The 21,099-nt window shown below is 40.0% G+C and overlaps 1 protein-coding gene across 1 annotated transcript in view; it reads right to left on the minus strand.

Annotated features, from left to right (window-relative positions):
- Positions 1–21,099, minus strand: part of lrrc17 (leucine rich repeat containing 17) — a 28,907-nt gene that overhangs the window by 1,580 nt on the left and 6,228 nt on the right. The window contains exons 2-4 of the mRNA XM_042511476.2: positions 14,561–14,939; positions 12,794–13,283; positions 3,303–3,458 (exon numbers count right to left, since the gene is read on the minus strand). Coding sequence (XP_042367410.2) covers positions 3,303–3,458; positions 12,794–13,283; positions 14,561–14,833 — 919 coding nt within the window. The 5' untranslated portion in view covers positions 14,834–14,939. The remainder of the gene's footprint in view (positions 1–3,302; positions 3,459–12,793; positions 13,284–14,560; positions 14,940–21,099) is intronic.

Below are 21,099 nucleotides of genomic sequence, written 5' to 3' on the forward strand. Positions count from 1 at the left end.
GTGAAACCAAGTTAACCTTGAGTTATTTTAAGGTAATATCTCTCCATGTTTCTTTTGCTCAGCCTTACGTATATAACTTTAGGTTAAGTAGGTAACTTCACATTAAGTACATAACATGAAAATGCCATTCTTGGAGTGCTAATTCATTAGTATGATAATACCTTGCAGAGTTGGAAGATTTTCTTCTGATTTGGTCATGACGTGTGTTTCTACTAAAAATTAACCAAAACTTTTGTCTTCTGAAATGACACAGTGCTTTAGAATGGGTGAAGTCAAGACCACCTGACCTTCTGATAACAGGACATTATAATAATTTCTAGATGTCTCTTATAGATCACCACTTGTGAATCAACCCAGTAAAAATGGTGAGTGTCATCCTTAAAAGGTTCCAGACATTGTTATCAGTCTGTGTAATGGGACAGTGAAGACTGTTTCACACTGTCCACTAGCCGTGGGCCCAGCTTTGATCTCGACAGAGCGGAAGAGAGGAGGGGAGGAAAATTGGAGGAGGAAGAAGAAGAAAAAGAAAAAGAGGAGAGTGTGTGGAACATATAAAAGGTAGAAAAATACAGCAAGGATAAAGACATCACTGAGAGAGAGGCATGAAAGAAAAAGGACTTTGGGAACAAAAATCCTTCTGAAATCCATTTTCAATCATTGCAACAAATAATTTACTGAAATCTCATCATTCAACTGTAAAGATGACAGCGATAGAGGGAACTTTAGGAGAGGAAGTAGGATAACGGAGGGTTGAGGGAGGCCCCTGTTATCTCTAGACTCATGAGACTCATGACTCTCCCAAATGGGCTACTGATCATTTGATCATCTGTTTTTGAGCCACTATGGCCACAGGAATCTCTCTTAGGTCTACTTTTATATTTCCCATGCAGGCACTGAAATGAATGAATATTTTCTCAGTGTGCAAGTTACCTTTGAATATGCAAAGGAAGCGTATTACTCTACTTTGGACTGTGTGTCCTGAAATCAGCAGGAGATAATGCCTGTTCATATTCCTGCCAATTTTAGGTATTTTTCTATTGGTTGAAATCCATTGGCCATGAGAAAAAGTATTCTAATGACCACACTTCCTTTAGCTTGTTCTTCCATAATTGGTTTTCCCATCTGTTTTGTTTCAAAGCATCCTCATCTCACCATCTTTTGAGATGACTGTCAACTTTTTGTCATGTACAAAAATGTCACCAAAGAGCTCTACATACCACTTTAATCTCCATGAATTTTAAGAGGCTAATGCTTTAAACCCTATCATCATTTTTTTCCAGCTTTCATGCACATGCATTTTTTTCAGCAAACAAAGCAAAAAAACACAACCCCCATCCAACTTCAACAGAGGTGATGAATTAGGGATTTACACCCCAGGCTTGCCCCGCTCTGAGCTGATGTTGGCAACGAGTTTCCATAACAAATAAACACAATTTCAAAGTCTCTGGTCACCATAACTACAGATATCACTGTTGCACAAGTCCTATTATTATATATTTGTCTGCTGCCCCATTGTTTCTTTCAATTACAATGACAAAAGGGAGGTGCAAGCAAGAAAGATCTTCTGAAACTTGGGGAGTAAGATTTCTTTTTCTTGTTTTGGAATTCCAGGTGGGTGGAATTTCATTGTGACAATTTCTAAAATGTCAAGTTAGTCGTAGAAAAGGGCACTAAATTGCCCTTCAACTATACCTTACTCTCCTGTGAATCTAAATGATTCTTTTTCTCTATTTTGAGGCTTGTCTTGCAAGGAAAAACCACCGCATTCTGGCACAAACATCAGCCAAACCCAACAATGAATGAGAAATAATTGTGCATTTATTAGTAATAATACCAGTGTGCCAGAGCCTTTTGTTTATGCTTTTTTAAGAGCAGCAAGTATGACCAGAACGAGAAAGAAACATGAATGAAAAGGAAAGACAAACAACCGCTTGCAAATGCTTTTTTTTTCTCTCAATGTGAATGTGATTAGGGAGGGAGAGCATGATTGAGACCATATGTCACTCACTGGCTATCACAAGCTCTCAGACTTATGCAGAATTTCTTTTTCACTTTCCAAATAGTCTTGGACACACTGGTGCAAGTTGCAGTAGATTGTTTACATATGTTGCAGTGTAATGAAGAAATCTACAAGGTTTTGTAAAGGATTTCCCTCCTGGGCAGGAAGACACGAGCCCAGACATCATTAACATGGAGTAGGTAATGAGTCTGCACTTTTTTAATGGGGCTAGTGCTAAGGCAGAATTACTATTCTAAGCAGATATTCTGCTTCAGTAAGATCGATCTTTTGAACAATGAATAATCTTGTTTCCCTGATGAATTCTGCTGAACTTCTCCAGGATCTCTGTTTAGAATTAAGAGTTGTATATTTGGTTATTTGTGTTGTTAAAAGGGCAGCTCACTACAACAGCAAAAATATATATGTTTCCTCCTTTCTTTTGTGCTGTTTATCAGTGTAGATTGTTGTGGTGTGAGTTGCTAAGTGTTGGAGATGTCGGCCGCAGAGATGTCTGCCTTCTGTCCAGCCTAATGGAAGTAGATGGCACTCAGCTTGTGGTGCTCAGAGCGCCAAAAAATACATTTGAAATGCTCAACAGAAAATTCTTCTTCCAATCATGACCCAATTATTTACGATAATCCACAGACATTCGTGTGTTTTTGTGCAGGCAATGTTTTCTTTCTACCAAAAAACACCCGCCAACCATATCCCCACGCAGCAGGAAGCGTGCACCTATCATTAGCCCACTTATCAGAATCAGAATCACATTTATTGGCCAAGTTCAACAAATAAGGAACAAGGATTTTTTTCCGGGTTGGCAATGCTCACAGTACAGGGGAGGGAAATAAGTTAGGGATAAGAAAAATAGAAAAAAAGACAGACATAGACATGTAATTGTATTTACAAAAGGAAGAGATAGAGAATATATACAAAATGTACAGTATGTAATTCAAAGTCACCCTGAGCTAGCTAAAGTTGCAGCTCAAACATCGAAGATGTGTCTAATGTTTACTACTTGCATTGTCAGAAGCACATGCCTCCATGAGTAGATGGATTCTTCCATCTGCACAGTGGTACAGATGTTTCCAAGCAGAAATTGTGTTTGTAAAATTTAGTTCACCATAGTGTTCATCAATCTACATATCATGTGGCTGTGTGCATATATGATGATAGTCTCTTTACCCTGTTATATAATTTTAATAAACACTTGACAGCCAATCAGAGACAAGTGTCTCTGCGCCCTTGGTATTATGAATTCAAGTGCTCTGATGTGTGTGTGAGCTTTTGGAGGCTACTGTGTTACCTGTGTCTATATGTTGCAGGCTGTTGCCACTAAGGTTGAGCAGCTTGAGGTCTTTGGACAGCAGGAACTGTTTGGGCCTGAGATGTTTAATGGTGTTACTGGACAGATCCATCTTCACGATGTCAGATGGCAGGTCAGACGGGATGTTATTCAATCCTGCATAGGAGGAAAAAGAAAGAAACATGAGTTCTTTAACTGTGAAAGAAGCTGGAATGTGTTTTGCAAAGATTTTAAGTAGTGAGAATGATACTTGAAAATGATTCACATAAACTTTGACCCCTAAAATAAAGATTAATTTCTGTGTTCCATGCTGATGGTTTACAGGTTTGAGGCAGATGTGCACAACAAATGAAATCAAAACACAAAGTGAAAACCTCCAGAATCTGCAGGAGAGCTGGAAATCCAATCTGTCTGCATCCTTATACATTTTCAAGATGTTGTGTGGGTTGGTGCAGCATTTAACCTTTTCAAGATGGAGTCGAATGAGACAGCATGTATAACAATATTTCACTTCTGTGCCAGCGGGGGGAAATGTTTCCACTCTCTTGCAGTGTTTCCAGCCACACACACACATACATACACACACACACACACACACACACACACACACACACACACACACACAGTAAAAGTGTCTTTGAAGGCTCTAATGTATGAAACAGGGATTCCCAACTATTCCCATTCGATAACAGATCCTCTCTGGAGTTTTAAATCAAAATCCCACGCTGGAATACGTTTCATAAATGCTATGTCATCCCTGCAATGTTGGGATGGTTAGATTGAAGGTTTGTCACTGTCGACATTTTGTCCCAAAGCTAGAAACAACAGAGATGATCCTTGAAACTAGATTCTTTGGAGCAAGGGTGTACCATCTGGAGAGGGAAACCAGTAAGATGTTAATTTAACAAAATGTCCTTATAAGGTGTTCTTGAGAAACAGACAACCCAAAAACATAAGGCCTCTAGCTATGGCTATCACCTGTGCAGAGGAACAAACAAGAACAAGGAACAAGAAGAGGAGGACACGAGGGGGTTTCGGGGGGCTTCCACAGGCTTCTTTGCCCAGGGCCACCACAGAGTCTAGGATCACCACTGGTTTGGAGCTTCTCCTCAGACAATAAATAGATCCAGATTCATGTTCCCGAATTGCACAAGTTCTGCTTTTGGCAGTTTGGAATATCCCTTTGAAGTGAATAAGAGGCATTTTAATGGATTTTGAATTGCTTTTGTGTTTCCCACAATCATTAGATTTGTTTCACCTATCAAAATATGAAGGGGTCACATCTGCTGTGCCGATCATGGCGCAGCTCTGTTTTTGGCTGAGTAGGTGGCCCCTGCAATCTGTATCATCAAAATGAACATGGGTGATTGTTTTGAAACAGTTTGCAAAGAGGTTGCAGAAAAGAGGAGACATAAGCATGTTTGGCCAGCAAATGCTGAGATATAATCAGACTGTGTTTATGTTGATATAAAATCATTGCTTTATTTTGAGGATTGTGAAAAAAAAAGATTGTGTGCAGTATGTGTGTGGCTGAGCATTCATGCGTATATGCATTTGGATGAGTTTCCTGCATGTATTTATTTACACAGATTGTATAATTTGCTCAGAAGAATGCTTATAGACACTTTTATAGAGCAGATGTCGCAGTCTTTATGCGCACACTTTACTGCCGCAGATGTTGTTGTTATGGAGGCATTGTGCCATCAATCATCACTGACTGAAAGAAAATATAATGGCACACACACACAGGACACACGTACACAGCATGCACACAGATGTGGTCGATGCACTAAGGAAGTGTAATTATTATTGTTCAGTGATGTGATGCAGTTATGGCGGATGTGTTCAGCAGGCAGAGACATTTTACAAAGGCAGTAAAAGAGTTTGGAGAAGTTATCAGTCCTCCGCAGTGAGTCTAAAGGGAATCCCACCCTGCCGAAGGTGTACATGTGTCTGCAACTTTGTCCAAGATGAGAAAAAGTCGGAAAAACGCTGGCACTCTACATTAGACTCAAATTCCCAGGCTCCCTGGTGAGAAATCAAAATTTTCAGCCAAAAAACAGATCACTTCTGTCCAAAAGAGATACATCTGTGGTTGTCTGTGTTTTACAGTCAATGAGGTTAATCTCCTACACTGTCTGTTCAGTGTTGACAACAGGCTATGACCAGTAGGGCCTACTTTCTTGAGCCAAAGATTGAAAGATTATCTTGATTTGCTGTGCTGCGTATCGCCCGCTTTTTTGCTTCCATTAACTAAATGTGTTTTCAGGAAGTGGAACATTTTATCAGGAGTCTTCAGGGTATCTTTTGATTTTTAATTGAGCAAATATTTTAGATAAAGTGTTAGGCTCTTTCCTACTTTAACATCTGTGCCTCCTCAGAGCGCTGCTGAATGAATAAACACACAGAGTGAAGGACTAAGAGAGAGAACATGTCAGGAAAAGTGAAAGTCATTCATTCATAACTACAACTGGACCGGGTTTTTTTTACAGAATCTGCTGAAGTCATTATTTCACATTTTCACATGTGAACATCTGTCCCTATTGGACATTTATGCCCAAAAAAAGTTCTTTGTGCTTTGCTACTACCTAAGAAACTCTCTGTGTTTCTTCTGACAGCACCTCTACTATAAATGGAGTGTGGACCATTTTATATTTCTATTCTATGAAATGTCAGCTGTAGCACTTGCTTTATGTCAGAGTCCCAGGTTTGAATTACTTTCTGCAGCGATTCAGTCAGTCATTTGCCAAAACATCCTATGGAGGTTATTTGTTATGCAGGTTGTGTATAAGTAAAACACTGGGATTAAGTATTGCAGTAAATGTACAGCAGTATTTATATAGTTTAAACAGATGGAGCTAAACTATTTCCACAGTTTAGCAAAAGTGCAGAACATGAACATGGACATATCCTCCTCCAGAGGGTATAGGGTAGCACTACTGATGAATTATATGTACACATACTTTAAAAAACATCTCTTTTCTTCTCTATGTGTTCTGTAAAATGTCTTCCATTTTTTTGCAAAATGTGAAATATACAGCTATGTTTGCAGGATATATTTCCTTTTTGCTTTTATACTGATTCTGTTTGGGCAGGTGGTGCAATATGTTTTATACTGTTTAGACAGTAGAAAGGGAAGCAGTTAATTTTTTACAGTGTTGACATGATTACTCTGGGGTCAGCTGTGCGTAATGCAGTGAACTTTTGTGGTTTGGATGCTCACTCTGAGCTTGACTGGGGAATGATTTCTTGACATGTTTTCTTAACTATTTTAGGCACTAGATGTGCTACATAGTAGCAGTGAATACGTCTGATGTTACCCTCAAAACTTGAAAAAAAAAATCTGTGAGGTCACTTTCACTTCAGTTGCTTAAGTGCACACATTATACGAAGCATAGCGAGGTAAAATGGTAGGAGATGAAATATACATTACAGTCATTTGTCCAGGGTAAGTAGGGTAAATGCAGTATATGCCTTTGGAAAAGAGGAAAGAATATGATTTTTAGCTACACCACTAATCCAGGCTGAAGTAAATATCTGAACTGAGTTGGGATCTTTTCCAACATTAACATATAACATATAAGGTGCAAGAATCTGCGAATATATATAGAGGCATTGTTGAAGCATTTTCTAACCATGACAACTCAACTAAATTATCCCATTTTAACAACAGCCAGATTAGTGCTAGTAGTAATAGTCCTAATGCTAGTTGCCCATATTGCCATGACAACAGTATCTTTGGAACACCAAAATAAAGAAAATAATCAAAATATAATCAACTGATTGTCATCCAGGGTATAGTCATTAAAAGTTTAATCATTAAAACAGCGGAGGTAACTGCCAAATTCCCTACAATAATAATTATTTTTAGTGGCTTTTTTATCCCAGGATCTGTTCTCACAGCGTTTCAGTGACCTTTTCACCTCTGTGTGAAAAACTTCTTTGGGAAACTCTGAACCCCAGAAGTCGAACATCAGGTCAGTTTTTTAACAGCTGTGTGGTTCCCAGTGTGGACAGGACCTTCAGACTACAGCAGGAAAGCTCTGTGACGCCTGGCAGAGTCTGCAGTTAAATCCTGCTGTTAGAAGAGAATGACGGTTGATACTGTCCTCTTTCACATTCATGCTCTCTACCTCTGCCTCTCACTCAAATGGATTATTTTCTGCTGACTAACCAACAAGTCCAGAGAGAGAGTGACATAATATCATACACGTGGGCGTTCATGCGACTGGGAAGCAGCCAACTCCCCATATACATGAGTCACTTTACTGCCGTCTACTTAAATGGCCTGAAGTTTATATGGAGGATTTATGTTACTTCTGAAACCAATGATTTCTTGACCTCATGAGCACAGTCTTACAAGCAGAGTCTCGAACTATCAGCCAAAACCATCAATACCACCCTGTAGATGGGTTTCTGAGAAAAATCATAACAGGTCAGTAAAAAAAGCAAACTGAACTACAATTACAGCTTTGTAGTTGTACGCCTCCACCTACCCACCAAGTTGCACTTATAGTTTACATCCATGTCTGTGAAAACATGGATGCTTCACACACATCTGTGCAAACAGACAATCTAAACAATCAGCACAGTTTCAAGGTGGACACCAAATATAATGTCAATATTTTAGTATTTGACCAAATGTCTCCCCTTCTGTTCCTGAGACATGATGTTGAGTAATGATTAGAAAAGTGTTTTTGCAGAATATTATGATGTCACAGTGAAACTGGTCTTTGATTTTTTGGATATAAAATGTCATCACTTAGTCATAGTGACCTTGACCTTTTAACACCGAATTCTAACCAATTCATTCTTGAGTCCATGTGTACATTTGTGTCAAATTTTAGGAAATTCCCTCAAGGCGTTCTTGAGATATTGCATTCAAAGGAATGAGACAGACAACGTCAAAATGACCTTTATTTTTTACCTTTGACCACCAAATTCTAATCAGTTCATCCTTGAGTCCAAGTAGACACTTGGGTAGGGTTAGGAAAAGATTGTGGTTGACGTTAGTTCTGTCGCGGGACTCACATAAGTTGACTCGTAACGAAGAAAGAAGTAATATGAAGGCACATTTTGATTTTACCACAAAGTAACTCTCAAGTCCACGTCCCATCTTTGAGAAACAAATCCAAGAACTCCCTTATTAACTCTAACCGCTCTGTGTGGCATTCATCGCCAGTGAGCACGATGTGGAGCCTAAAATCTGCTGTGGTTCACCTCAGAGAAGCAATCCTCAAACCAGAGTAAGGGAAACAAGAAGACGGGGAAGAAAAACAGGGAGAAAAGATAGACGAGGGGAAAATATAGGATAGGAGATCAGAGTATGTTTCCATTCAGCTCTGTGATTTGGTACTCTTGCTCCCTGCTTTCTTTCTGGTCCCATATTCAAGAAAACCATGTTTGTTTCACCTCCACACACACTCACATTCACCCTCTTCAAAGTGTTACTTCTTTGCATTTTTATGTTATTTGATGAGCATTTTATATATTACTGCAACTTTATTGTTCTGTAAATATGACATCTATTGTATGTCTGTCCGACTTGGAAGAGGGATCCCTTCTCAGTTGCTTTTTCTGAGGTTTCTACTGTTGTTTTCCCCACGTAAAGGTTTTTTGGGGGGAGTTTTTCTTTCTTTGCAGTAACGGTCCAAAAACAGAGGGACGTCTTATGCTGTATAGCCCTTTGAGGCAAAAAGTGACTTGTGATAATGGGCTTTATAAATAAAATTGAATTGAACATGTGGGCTATAGTCTAATTGCAGTCATTTAACTATTAAAGCTGCCAATCCTGCAATTGGATTAAAAGCTAAAAATGTTCCCATGTGAGGCTGGAGAACACAGGGCAACAATAAACGTTAAATTTGTGTAAAAGCAAGTTTTTGCACCCAGCACAATGAACTGTTAAATTTCACTTTCACTCTGCCTGTGACAGTGTGGTGAAAATCAATTTTAAAAAATAAACCATTACCTAGCAGGCTGTCACAAAAAATGTAGGGAATCTTTTATGTTGTCATGTTTTTAAACTAGTTTGTTCATTCATTGACTTGGTTTGTTTCTACACAGAAACAGCTCAATTAAAAAACTAACTCTGACCCTGCCACTCCTACTGCCTGCCCTAATCAGTGAATTCACTCAACCTGCTAATCATCACTCACCTGTTCCTCATTCGCCATCAGCTCCCCAGTATATACCAGTCCACTTTCACAAGGTCTCTGCCAGATTGTCTTTGTGCCCCATGCCTCAGCTCTGCAGTATTTGATATCTTCCTTGTGATTTTGTTTTTCTGATATGGATGTTGACCCTGCTACAGTCTGACCCCCTTGTTCATGAATATTTTGTTGAACTTTTTATTTGCTTACATAAACAATGTCATCTATGACCATCAACTCAACTGACTCAAACAAACAAAAACGCAATTCAAAGAAAATCCATATTCCTACATGGATACCCACAACAGTCTACTCTGATCTACAAGCAGTTAATTAGCTCTTCAAGATCTGTAGCCTGGCCCCACAAGACACTTTCCTTTGTTCACCTGCCTCTTGAATTGCTGTTTTTTTTGTCTGTGAACAGATGTACCTCAAGAATACACATAATTAATTTCGATAAAATGCACTGATTTTAAGATAAATTTTGTTTCTTTACAAGAAAAAAAGCACTGGTTGCAATTGATTAAATAGGAACTTTGAAGTTTGCCAAAAAAAATGCATGGTGGAGTTGGTGGAGTGTCACTAGTGGCCCAGCAGCACTTTTTTTTTTTGCCCTGTGGCCCCAAACTAAACATATGGAACATGGGAAGAACTATGGTTTTACTGAGTTACTGGAAAATATTTAATAATGAAAGTTAACTGAAAGAATTCAATTTAATGTGCTTTTGGATCTAACTTATATACCACAGCATACCAAAGTCTGAGCACTTACAGATGCTGGCAGGTTGTTGATAAAAGGGGAGGAAGAAAACAAAATTTGTTATGATATAGTTTACCTGTGATTAGATATCACACTGCTAATGTAACCAATGCAACTAATAGAAACATTGGCACTGGAATGAAGTGCAAGTAAAATGAAAAAACTCCTAACTGCAATTGGCATCAGTTTACAACTATATGTGCTCTTTACAAATCAAAAGCACAGAAACCGCGTATTGAATGTCATGCACAACAGCTGTAGTATATTAAGCAACATTCACGCATCACATATCGCTTTCATGGTGGGGGCATGGTTAGGAGGCAGGATGTCGAGTTATTACCAAGTGCAAAACACAAGAAGATGTGAAGGAGATGGATGAGAGAATTGGCCTGTGAGAAAAACAGAAACCTTATAGTGGTTCAGATAAAGAATCAATTCAAAAAGTTTTGCTGTAGAGAAAAAAAAAGAATTGGAAAAATATGCAAAAAGCTTCCTCGAGCATTTACACAACACAGACACTGCATTATGCGGTTTTGGCTTGTCTGTGAAAGATTTCTTTCTGTGAGAGGCATAAGCTCTCCATTTATAGATGCATTCAATTGCTCATTTAAAGCTGGAGCTCACTTGGTCTGAGACATGGACACAGACAATCTTTCAGTTGAGTGTGCTGACAGTGGATGCTATAGTGCTGTAGGGCATCAGAGGAGGAAGACAGAGAGAAAGCAGACAACAGGGACAAGATGAGAGAGCAACCAAGAAGAACTAGCCCATATAAAAGTAACAAAAAGTGATCTGTCTGCACATATTCAAAAATTGACATCCCTTCCTCTAGCAACAGTGACACAAAAGTTTTTTATGGAGCACTGTAGAAGTTACAACCTCTGTGATGGCAGCCTTATAGTGGCATTTTTACACATGGAGAAAACCAGATGTGAAAACTGGAAGAGCTGAAAAAAACCCTCCCGTTCCTTTTCCTCCCTTTTTGACTGATGCCTGCCTGTTAACATCTTTTCTGCAGCTTTCCAGCCATGCTGAGTCAGCATTAAAACTGAAAACACAAACAGGCTGCGACTCTGGTGTTGATTATGGCCTTCTAAAATATATTTCATAATACAAATCTGCAGAAAATTAATGAACATATGATTCAAATTAGAATACAATACAAAAGAGACGGTGCCGTATTTGCAAAATTCTATGAGGTGCTGAAAAACACAACAATCCGACCACACAGGAGCATTAACGCACCACAATGCTGCTCATGAAAAGGTCAAAGAATACAACACAATCACATCAGGCTGCCTGATGTCAAACAAGTAGACAAAAGTGCAAAATTATGCTTCATGCATGAAAATATGCCAGAGTTTTAGCTTGAAGAAACAGACCACGACCAGCCCAGAGTCGGCTCCTTCCATCTCCATGAAGTTCAAACACTCCACATGGCTTCCACTTAATAAAACAAACAAGCCTGCTCTTTCGGCCTGGTTGTAACCAAACCATAAACAGCAAACTCATTCTCCTGCCCAATTTCACCGGATAAGCAAGCGCAACTCTAAGCAAAAACCCAACAAATGTACCTTTTGTACAAAGGTCTCCTTTGCCAGGGCAGTCTATTTGTTATTGATACATTTGCCAGGAAAATTACTTTCCGTCACACATGATAACCATCGAATGGGCAGAGAAGCTTCAGCTAACCCCAGAGTGACGCTGGTTGATTTCACTTGAGTTTGGCTGCAATGACAAGTTTCTAATGTTGAAAAATAGTGATCCTTTGTGTGAGTCTACCACCTCTGAAATTCAGTTTGGCTCTTTTCTGCGGACAGAGTTCATGTGTTTTCTCTTTAATGTTCAACAAACATAATGACTACTTAAGTTGAATTCAGTTTCTGACTATTCTCCAAGTAAACTACCATCTATGGCATGAAGGAAAAGGTCACTTCAAGTGCATTTTGAAGCAGTGCAGACAACTGCTTGAAAATGCTGCAAATTAAGAATGCTGCAAATCACACTTATGTCTCCTCTACCTATTTCATAACAGGTGAGAATAATAAAGAAATCTCAAATTAATATGTCATATTGTAATGTATAATAGTAATACTCTAAAAACCTACACTGGAAGTTCATTTTGAAAAAAAGCTATGTAACATGTAGATACTGCACATTTTCAGTGATAACATGAGTTTATTTTGAAAAGACTTCATGCATGTAATGAGTGTAAATAGACAAGCCATCCCTAGGCATCCAAAACTCATGCTGGAGGAGTGCCTGGAGTGACATTTACCACTGACCAAGCGTCGGTATTTGACAATTTGGGAGTGAATGCATTGGTACGTAATATGTCATTCAGCAAATTTTCTGTCATATCTCTTCTTAGAATCACCTGAAAGCACTTAAGAAGAGTTTAACATCATGCTGACCTAAATATTCTCCAATCTAAATGTAACTTGTGAAACTAACCAGAAAGCATAAAAACTCGAAGCTCACTCAAGATTTTGCAGTGTACAAACCAAAGAATACACACAAAGATGAGAGCACTCTCGTGACGTCATATTGAATTCGATAAGAGATGTTGACAGTCTCACCTTTGTTGCTGCAGTCCAGCAGAGGTTTTGGGAACATGTAAGTGTGGCACATGGACGTGGCCTCTGGCTTCTTGATTGGCCTCTGCCCGCCCCCGCCTCCGCCTCCCGGCCTCCTGTCCACCTGGTTGTCGTCCGCACACAAAGAGTCCACATTCAGCTTCCTTAGCTTCTGACCCCTCAGCGACTGGGGCTCCGCACACTTGGCGTAGTTGCCCAGGTTGCGGTTGCTAGGCACCTGCAGGGTCCTGACCAGGCTGTCCAGTGAGCAGTGGCAGCTCCAGGGGTTGTCATAGAGACGGAGGTAGGTGAGGCGGGGCAGAGGGAGCAGGACCTCCTCGGTGGCTGTATTCAGACTGTTGTGCTGCAGGAGCAGGGTGGTGAGCTTAGAGAGGCCGCTGAACGCTCCGTCCTCCACCTTGGAAATATCGTTCTGCTGAAGGTCCAGGCTCTTTAGCTGGGTGAACTGGGAGAACATGTTGTCCCTCAAAACCTAAGGGGGACATGTGACCTGTGGGTTAATGTGTCTATGCACTTAACATGATGTCCAACATGATATCTGTCTCAAGCAAATGCCTCCTGACTTTGTCAGATTCATAAATGGTCATTTTCTGGTGATACATGCCAGCTGCTTCTTAATATCAAGTCGTAAAATACCAACTCTTTCTCATGCCCCTTAGCATGAGACATCAACACTGAAAGCACCCTTTTGTGTCTGTATTGCCCCCTAATAGCCAAAAATTGCCAGAAACAGGATGTCTGATCTAGACTTAATTGCGACAGTTTCACAACAATAACCATGTGTTACGTGTTTCACGTAACACATGGTTATTGTGATTAGGTTATTGTAGCTAAAAGTTCACCTGCTAGTCGTTAACTTTGTCAGGGCTGAGCAGGTGTACCTCAGATTTTTTTAGCTGAAAAGAGTCTCTATCCATTGGAAAACATGGCCCATGAGAGCAGTAAGATTAAATAAAAAAAGTATATATGTAATATGTAATATATATATAATATATACATATAATATATATATATATATATATATATATATATATATATGTGTGTGTGTGTGTGTGTGTGTATATATATATGTAAAAATAAACATTGAGCTGAAGTAAATAAAAAAGTAGAAATATAGGCTATTGCAGTTTTAAGCACAGTGTGCAGGACACAGCTTCAACAGTGACAATGCAGTTTTAAAGAATGTAATAAATGTTGCAGAATTGTACACAAAATCCAACAGGGTCAATGGTCCCCCTAAACATAAATGCACTTTGTTCATTCCTTCCCTTACTACTCATTTAACTATCCAAGTCTTTGAACTTCAAAATAAAGCCTAGTTAGACTCATTTTTCACTGATTCAATTGGTGATTTTGCAAGCCATTCGTCCTTATTTATTACCTCGCTGGCAACACGTTTTGTTTTGTTCCTCTTAACACCTGTGACACACACATCCTGTGTGCTCAGTCATGCATAAACCTACATACACACACATACGCGCACACACACACACATACAAAGCAGGAAAATCAGTCTTTGATCTCGGCTCCAAATAAATGGTACACAGATGCTCATGGTATCAACAAGCCAGCTGGGTTTAGGGTCAGAGTGAGAGGCTTGAGACACTAACACACAGGATATTGATGCATTTAATGCACTAGACATTCTCCAGATTGTTTAATTATTGTTAGTTGTGTTTAATGATTGGACTGTAGCAGGTGGTCTATGTCTTGCCTCTTTATATTTGCACTGTGGAAGTCTGTGCATACCTGAATCTTATTTCTTGCCAGCAGAAGGTGATGAATATCTTTGGGCCAGTCCTGCATCACGGTGGTCAACTGTCTGTCCTGGCAGTCCAGGTACTTCTCTCCCGCCTCCATGTATTCCTTACACTCCTGAGTTTGACGTCTTGTCACTGCGGCCCTGCCTCTGCCCCGTACCCGGCCCCCAGCGCCCCTCTCCAAAGCCCCCGGTCGGGGGCCTCTGCGGGGCTCAGCTGACCGGAGGAGCAGCAACAGGAGGAGGGTGGTGAGAAGACGCATGATGGGAGAGGACAGGAGAGGAAGGGAGGCCTCTCGCTAATCAGGTCAACCTTGGAAGACTGTTGTTGGAAGATTGGTGTGACGGGACACGGGAGGCCAGTCACAGCTGTGTGTATAAAGAGGAAAACAGAGGGAGAGAGAGGTGAATTTTTAGAGGTCTTAAAGCGATTTAGCTGACACCGGAATCGCTGCTGGCGATTTGTGTTATGTTTTGTGGGACATTTTGCAGGCTCCAGCCATCAGTGGATTAAATACTGTTTCAGTGAGGCCACCCCAATCACAGATGTCACACAAATCATGTTTTTCGAAGTTTGTTACAGTGATATAAAGATACTTAAAAGTGCCAGGAAACATGTCAACAAAGTCCATCAACAATAGAGTCAAACTGTTGCTATCGGCCAGTAAATTTGTCCTGATGTCCAAACAAAAGCCGAGAGAGGTGTCAAAACTTGGATGAAAGACGGGTAGAATTTGTCTGAAGGCTCTGTGATGATTTGAATGGCAAATGGACTTGCACTTGTGTAGCCCCTTTCATGTTTTTTGATCACTCAAAGCTCTTCAACATTTACCCCTTCTATAAACCTCCGAGGAGATCTAGAAGTGTCTTTGCCAGGGTCCCGCCAGAGTCTAGGATCACCACTGGTTTAAGGAAGAGTGGACAGGTTACAAAAATTAATTTTGAATCCACAAAGTATTGATGTGATTCATGTCAATTTGTGGAAAGCAAGAAGCTGAATAGAAAAGAGAAGTGTTATATATTTTGAAGGATTTTGATTTTTTTTTATGTCCATAGGTAAATCAAAGCAAAGTAATTCTATTCACACATACAATAAATTGTACAGGGATTTGTCTCAGTGGCATGTCGAGACATGCTGACAACTAAAATCATAGCACATGTTGAAACTATCAGTGGAGAGGTGGTGTGAGAGGAAACAGGAAAAGGCGTTTGAAGGGAAAGAAAGAGACATTTGTTGCGTGTTAACATGTTATGGGTTAAAAAGTGGTCATAGTAAAGCATTGTTTTCTTTTCAGGGATATCCCATGAATGTTTTCTACCTTCGGCTTCATGAACCGGATGTTTCTCTTCCTGCCATTTTTTTAAACATGCATTTTCTTCTTCTTTTGGGCCTCATCTCCCACTTCTGATTCCAGCTATACATGCTCCCATTTTCTTTTTGATTATTCAAGCCACGTGCAGGATGTTTATCCCTTGCAAAAAAGTACATATGTTGCATGTAACAACATATGTCAGATCCATATGTGATTTACCTGAACTGAAACAGTTCCTGCCTGTAGAGTATGCTCTAAAACATGCAACTAAAAAAATGTTGCAACAAAAAAATAGCGCAGTTAAAGGAATGTTTGACATCATGCTAGTATATTGTCACCATGAGGATGCCAGGAAACGAACGGAAGTTACTGCATCCAGCCAAGAAATAGTCCTGCATGTAACCCCCTTTAAATCACATCTTTGTCATCTTATACCTCAATTTTTGTAAACATTAAACAAAGGAGGATGTATTGTAACAATTAGGGGAATTTACAGGCACTGATAGGTGGATTTTGTTACCTCTGGACAACGCTGGGACAGCTGTTTTAGCCTGACATCTCCAGACCAAGTTGGAAAATGCCAGTTAATCTGGAACCTCGTTGTTCAATTTCAGTTTCTATGGGGCATCATGAGCGGCTATAGTGCCTCAATTCAAAATGTCCCTGGATGCAATAGGATAGATCTATAATCAGAGGTCTGGTGGTAGTTGATAAGGTGGGTGTACTCTGGTAAATGGGTTACGGAGGAGGAAATGGGTGAAATCTCTCATTTATTCCAGTGGCTTTTTGGCTGATAGGAGGGTATACTGTAAACGGACAGATAAAGAGGTTTGTAAACCCAATAAACCTGCGTGTTCCCTTTAGTACACCAGTAGTAATGAAACATGACATTGTGCTGAGCGACGCAAAAATGTAGACAGACTGCAGTGTGCAGGGATGAACCGTGATGGTGTAGCATCAATATGTGAAAAAGTGTTGCCTCTTTAGCCATTAGAATTTGAAAGAAATATTTTAACAGAAAGTTTCACATACACTGCAGCGGTCTTGGTTGTTTTTCATCTTAGTCATCGTCTCAAACATGTCCCATTAACAAGATAAATGGTTGTGACTGGCTCAGTGAGGGTCGGGTTGTTGGGAAATCGGTCTGGAGGTGGATCAGATGGACCTGCCAGAGCAAATAAAACACGAGCTTGCAGGTTCATCTGGTTCCCACGTTAAGCTGTGTCCCCTGTTTCAATAAATGTATTGTTTAATGTAATAGTTTAAAATCTTGGGAAATAACCTTATTTTCTTTCTGATTTAGAGTTAAATTGAATGATCCATACCACTTTTATGTCCAAGGGTTTAGGTATCATCTCAACTCTGGGGGATGGGGGGCACATATGAAAAAGAGAGTTTGGGGGTTCTTCGTGAAAAAAAAATGCAACACTTAAGTCTTGCTTTCTGTGAAATGCTTATGAACCAAAATGTGCCTTTCCCCCCCGAATTTATTAACTAACTTTTTTTTTTTTTCGAATTAAAAGTCCAGCTCTATTTTCATGTTTTTATTGGGGAGGCAAGTATTTTTGTGCCCCCCCTCCCATCTACACTTGGAATTAAATTTCTCTATGCTAAATATAAAGCTACAGTCAACAGGTGGTTAGTTTAGCACAGAGTAAACAGCTAGCCTGGCAAAAGTAACTTCCTGGAGCCTACGTTTGTCACCCAGCAAATATAGTCCCAGCCAAAAAGTAGTCTGACACATACCCTGGGATTAAAGTAAGTAGATATAATGTGTTAATTAGTGGTGCTGGTAGGCAGATTTTGTTACAGTTCAACAGAGACAGCACAGCTGGTTCACAGTTTCCAGTCTTTACACAAAGCTAAGTTCGCTAAGCTTCAATTTAACAGACATTTACCAAAATGTCAAACTATTCCTTCAAACCACTTTCTGGCTACTTTTTGACTTACTGCCTGTGTGTCTTTTTCTCTCCTTTTCTTGCAGCCCTGCTGTCTTACCAAATGTGCTGCCAAACTGTGAAACAATCATCAGCCACAAATATGAAAACTCCAAGACAAGAGACAATAACATTTATAGTTTTTATAGTTTGATAATGTTGCCGATTGTCTTATTTGCCTCTTGTTTTGGACTTCCTGCCTGCTGGCTGTGTGTGTGTGTGCACGCGTGTGTTTTATGAGAAAAAAAAAGTGAGTCATGAATCCCTTGTGTGATCAGAGGCAAAAAGGCAAGACCCACAGATCTGCCAAGACACGGTGTGCACGCACACACACACACACACACACACACACACACACACACACACACACACACACACTCGAGTGCACACTGACTCAGTCCAACTGTACCAAACCGCAGCCCCCTCACAGTCTTCCAGTCTCTCACACAGTGGAACAAGCCCGTCAATGCAGATGGTGCCGTTCCATTGTGCATAACAGACTGGGCATGTTAGCTTGCTACAGACAGAAACAGCTGAGAATGTACCCGGGAAGGCAGTTTCCAGTCCATTGAGCACTCGTCAACTGTCCAACTATCAATCGGCTCAAATGAAGCAAACATGAAAGTTTGATCTCCATCAGTGCAGCAGTCGCATGCAATAAAACACTTTTAGAGAGTTGTTACTCCAAACCCTACAAGAGCCGGATGAATCTCTCTTTCTTTCTTGCATCTTTCTTTCTTCTTTCTCTATATTTATTTACAAGCATGCCTTTATAGAGCTGCATGAGTACCATACGTCAACTATAAGCACATGTTCTTGCGTCTGTGTTACATGATTGTGCAGCTGATGAGAGACATGTGTCAACACACGGCGAGACTTGTGCCAGTCCAAACACCAGACTAAACTAGACTGAGTTGGAGAGCTTGGAGAGGGGTCTTGAGTGGACCCAGACACATCCTCTCTCTCTCACTGTATACAGGTGCATTCAGGTTAAGTCATTTGGTCATGTACATGTGGTTTGTGTAAAGTAATGTGATGCAACTGGTCCTGTGCAGCTCAATGGGTAAAGCATGGTGCTAATAGAGTGTTGCAAGGATGACGTTGTTTTGTAGGCCAACCTGGACGCTAACGTCGCCCTGGTTCCCTCGTCAAAAAGCCTATGGTACTTTTTCATTTTTGATTATGGCAGAAAATAAGTTCTGTGGTAAACAAACATTTATGATCTAGTTTGGTATGATGATGCTCCAAAGTCTTATTTTGCCAATTGTTAGCAACCGTCTTCTCAAGACACTTAAAAGCTTCAAAGATTGCAAGTTGAGTATTTATTTTTTTACATTATTGAACTAAATGTGAAAGTCTCTTCAGTGTGTGTGGACTTTATTTAAGGCTTAAAACCAAAACCCCATTCAAAAAGCCCAGTGACTTTTAGACAAGAGAACCAGAGATGCTGAAATGCTAACTCATTTCTAGGTTTTAGGGCTCATTCCTAGGGTTCTCTATACTGCAAAAATTACAGGTTCCACTCAGAAACATGCACTCCAGTAAAGAGTTATGAAAAGGGTGAATTTCTTGTTAAAACAAGTTGATGGAACTGTTCATTTTTATTGCAAAGAAAAAAAACATTCTACTTCCCTTTATAGTTACTGAGCCATCTCCAAACCATTTGGACTAGTGCGGGCACTGCTTAGATCTTTTCCACATCACAGCTGTTCAGCAGGAAAAGTCCAGCCCTTCTTAGAAACTATAGCTACGGTGAGCCTGTAATATCCAAGACACACATTCCAGCTGGCACCGCAACAAGCCCACTCAAGCCAGACCCATCCCTGTGGTTCACCTCATGCCCATACCAGCTCGAATTAGCCCTTCCAGTCTAGCATTACTGCCCACTTGAGCTCCTTTTGGTCAGTCTATGGCAACCCGAAGAAAAACTGTCTCCCAGTGTCTGTAAACACCTAGCAGGAAGTCCTCAGGGTTTCAGTTTTGTCCTTGGGGATTTAATGCTCTATGCAGGCTGTTGTTTTGCCGCCATCCATCTGTAGTGAACCTGAATAAAGTTTGGTCTGGACATGAAATGTGGTAGCAATGTGTCTGTTATTTTTGACCGTGGAAAATATGCCCATGGGAAGAATGTGGGGCCTTTCTGAAGAAAAGATGGAAGGTGAATTGTTTTCCCTCTATGTACATGTGTGGACATTGGCATAAAAGTACTACTGTAAGCACAACCTCACAGAGCGGCTTGCATGGCTACTTTTGTTCTTTTCAGCCATTAAAGGTGCGAAATGGTTTCATTTAACTCTGCAGTACAATTTGTCTCTAAATATAGCTATAGATTAACGAGTGACTGCCTATGCTGCTGGAGCACCAAAGTACACAGTCAAGATATAAAGCAAGAGAGAGAGAAGGAATATGAAAAGGAAAGAGGGAAAGAAAGGAAAGCAAATGACTAATAAAAATAAAATTTTAAATGTCCATGATGGAGACATGGATAAAGTGAGGGAGGACAGGGGCCCACAGATACTGCTTAAGCAGAGGGACCAGAATTTGGTGCTACACCAAAGTACAGGGTGCAAGTACAGGGATGAACCTGAAAATGAGCATAATAATGGATTTTAAAAAGTCCAAATGAAACAGACCCCCTCACTAAAAAGTGAGTCACTTCTATATGTCAAATAGATTATCTCATCAATCATGTTCTAGCCTTCAGCACTTTGTGTGGTGCCATGTTTGACTGACAGTTTTATCAGTCTGTTCACAGTTTAGTGAAGATCCTGCATGCTAACAGGAAAGTTATTTGAAGGCCTCAGAGTCACTCTTTTAACAGTTTGTTTTTTGGTTTTTATATTGGGTGATAATTATTGAACATTTTCCGTTTTGTTAACATTCTTGGCTCAATTTTCAATATTTAGACATTCCAATCACATTAGATGGATTTCACAAGAAGACTGCAATAGTGCTGCCAAAAAACCCCTCAGATACTTGAGAGAGTAAGTAGGCTACAATTATGTCATAAGTTGTAATAGAGATTCAGTTACCAGTATGCACACATATTGTATTATTGTGTCTGAAACTGCTGAGCAAATGAAATGATGACTATTTGTGAGTTTAAATCTTTCTAATGACTTTTTAAACCAAAACAATTTACGCGTCAGTCTTTCACAAAAATAAGGGACAGCAAGTGTGTTCTCAATCAAAATGAACCACTGGATAAATGCGTAAGTCTGCGGTGCTTCTCTATGTGGAATTTGTTTTGGGGAACAGTGTGCAGGGAGTTTAGACTTA

This window comes from Plectropomus leopardus, chromosome 22, assembly GCF_026936395.1.
Source record: "Plectropomus leopardus strain MGB_pleo_1.0 chromosome 22, ASM2693639v1, whole genome shotgun sequence".
Lineage (NCBI taxonomy): Eukaryota > Metazoa > Chordata > Actinopteri > Perciformes > Serranidae > Plectropomus > Plectropomus leopardus.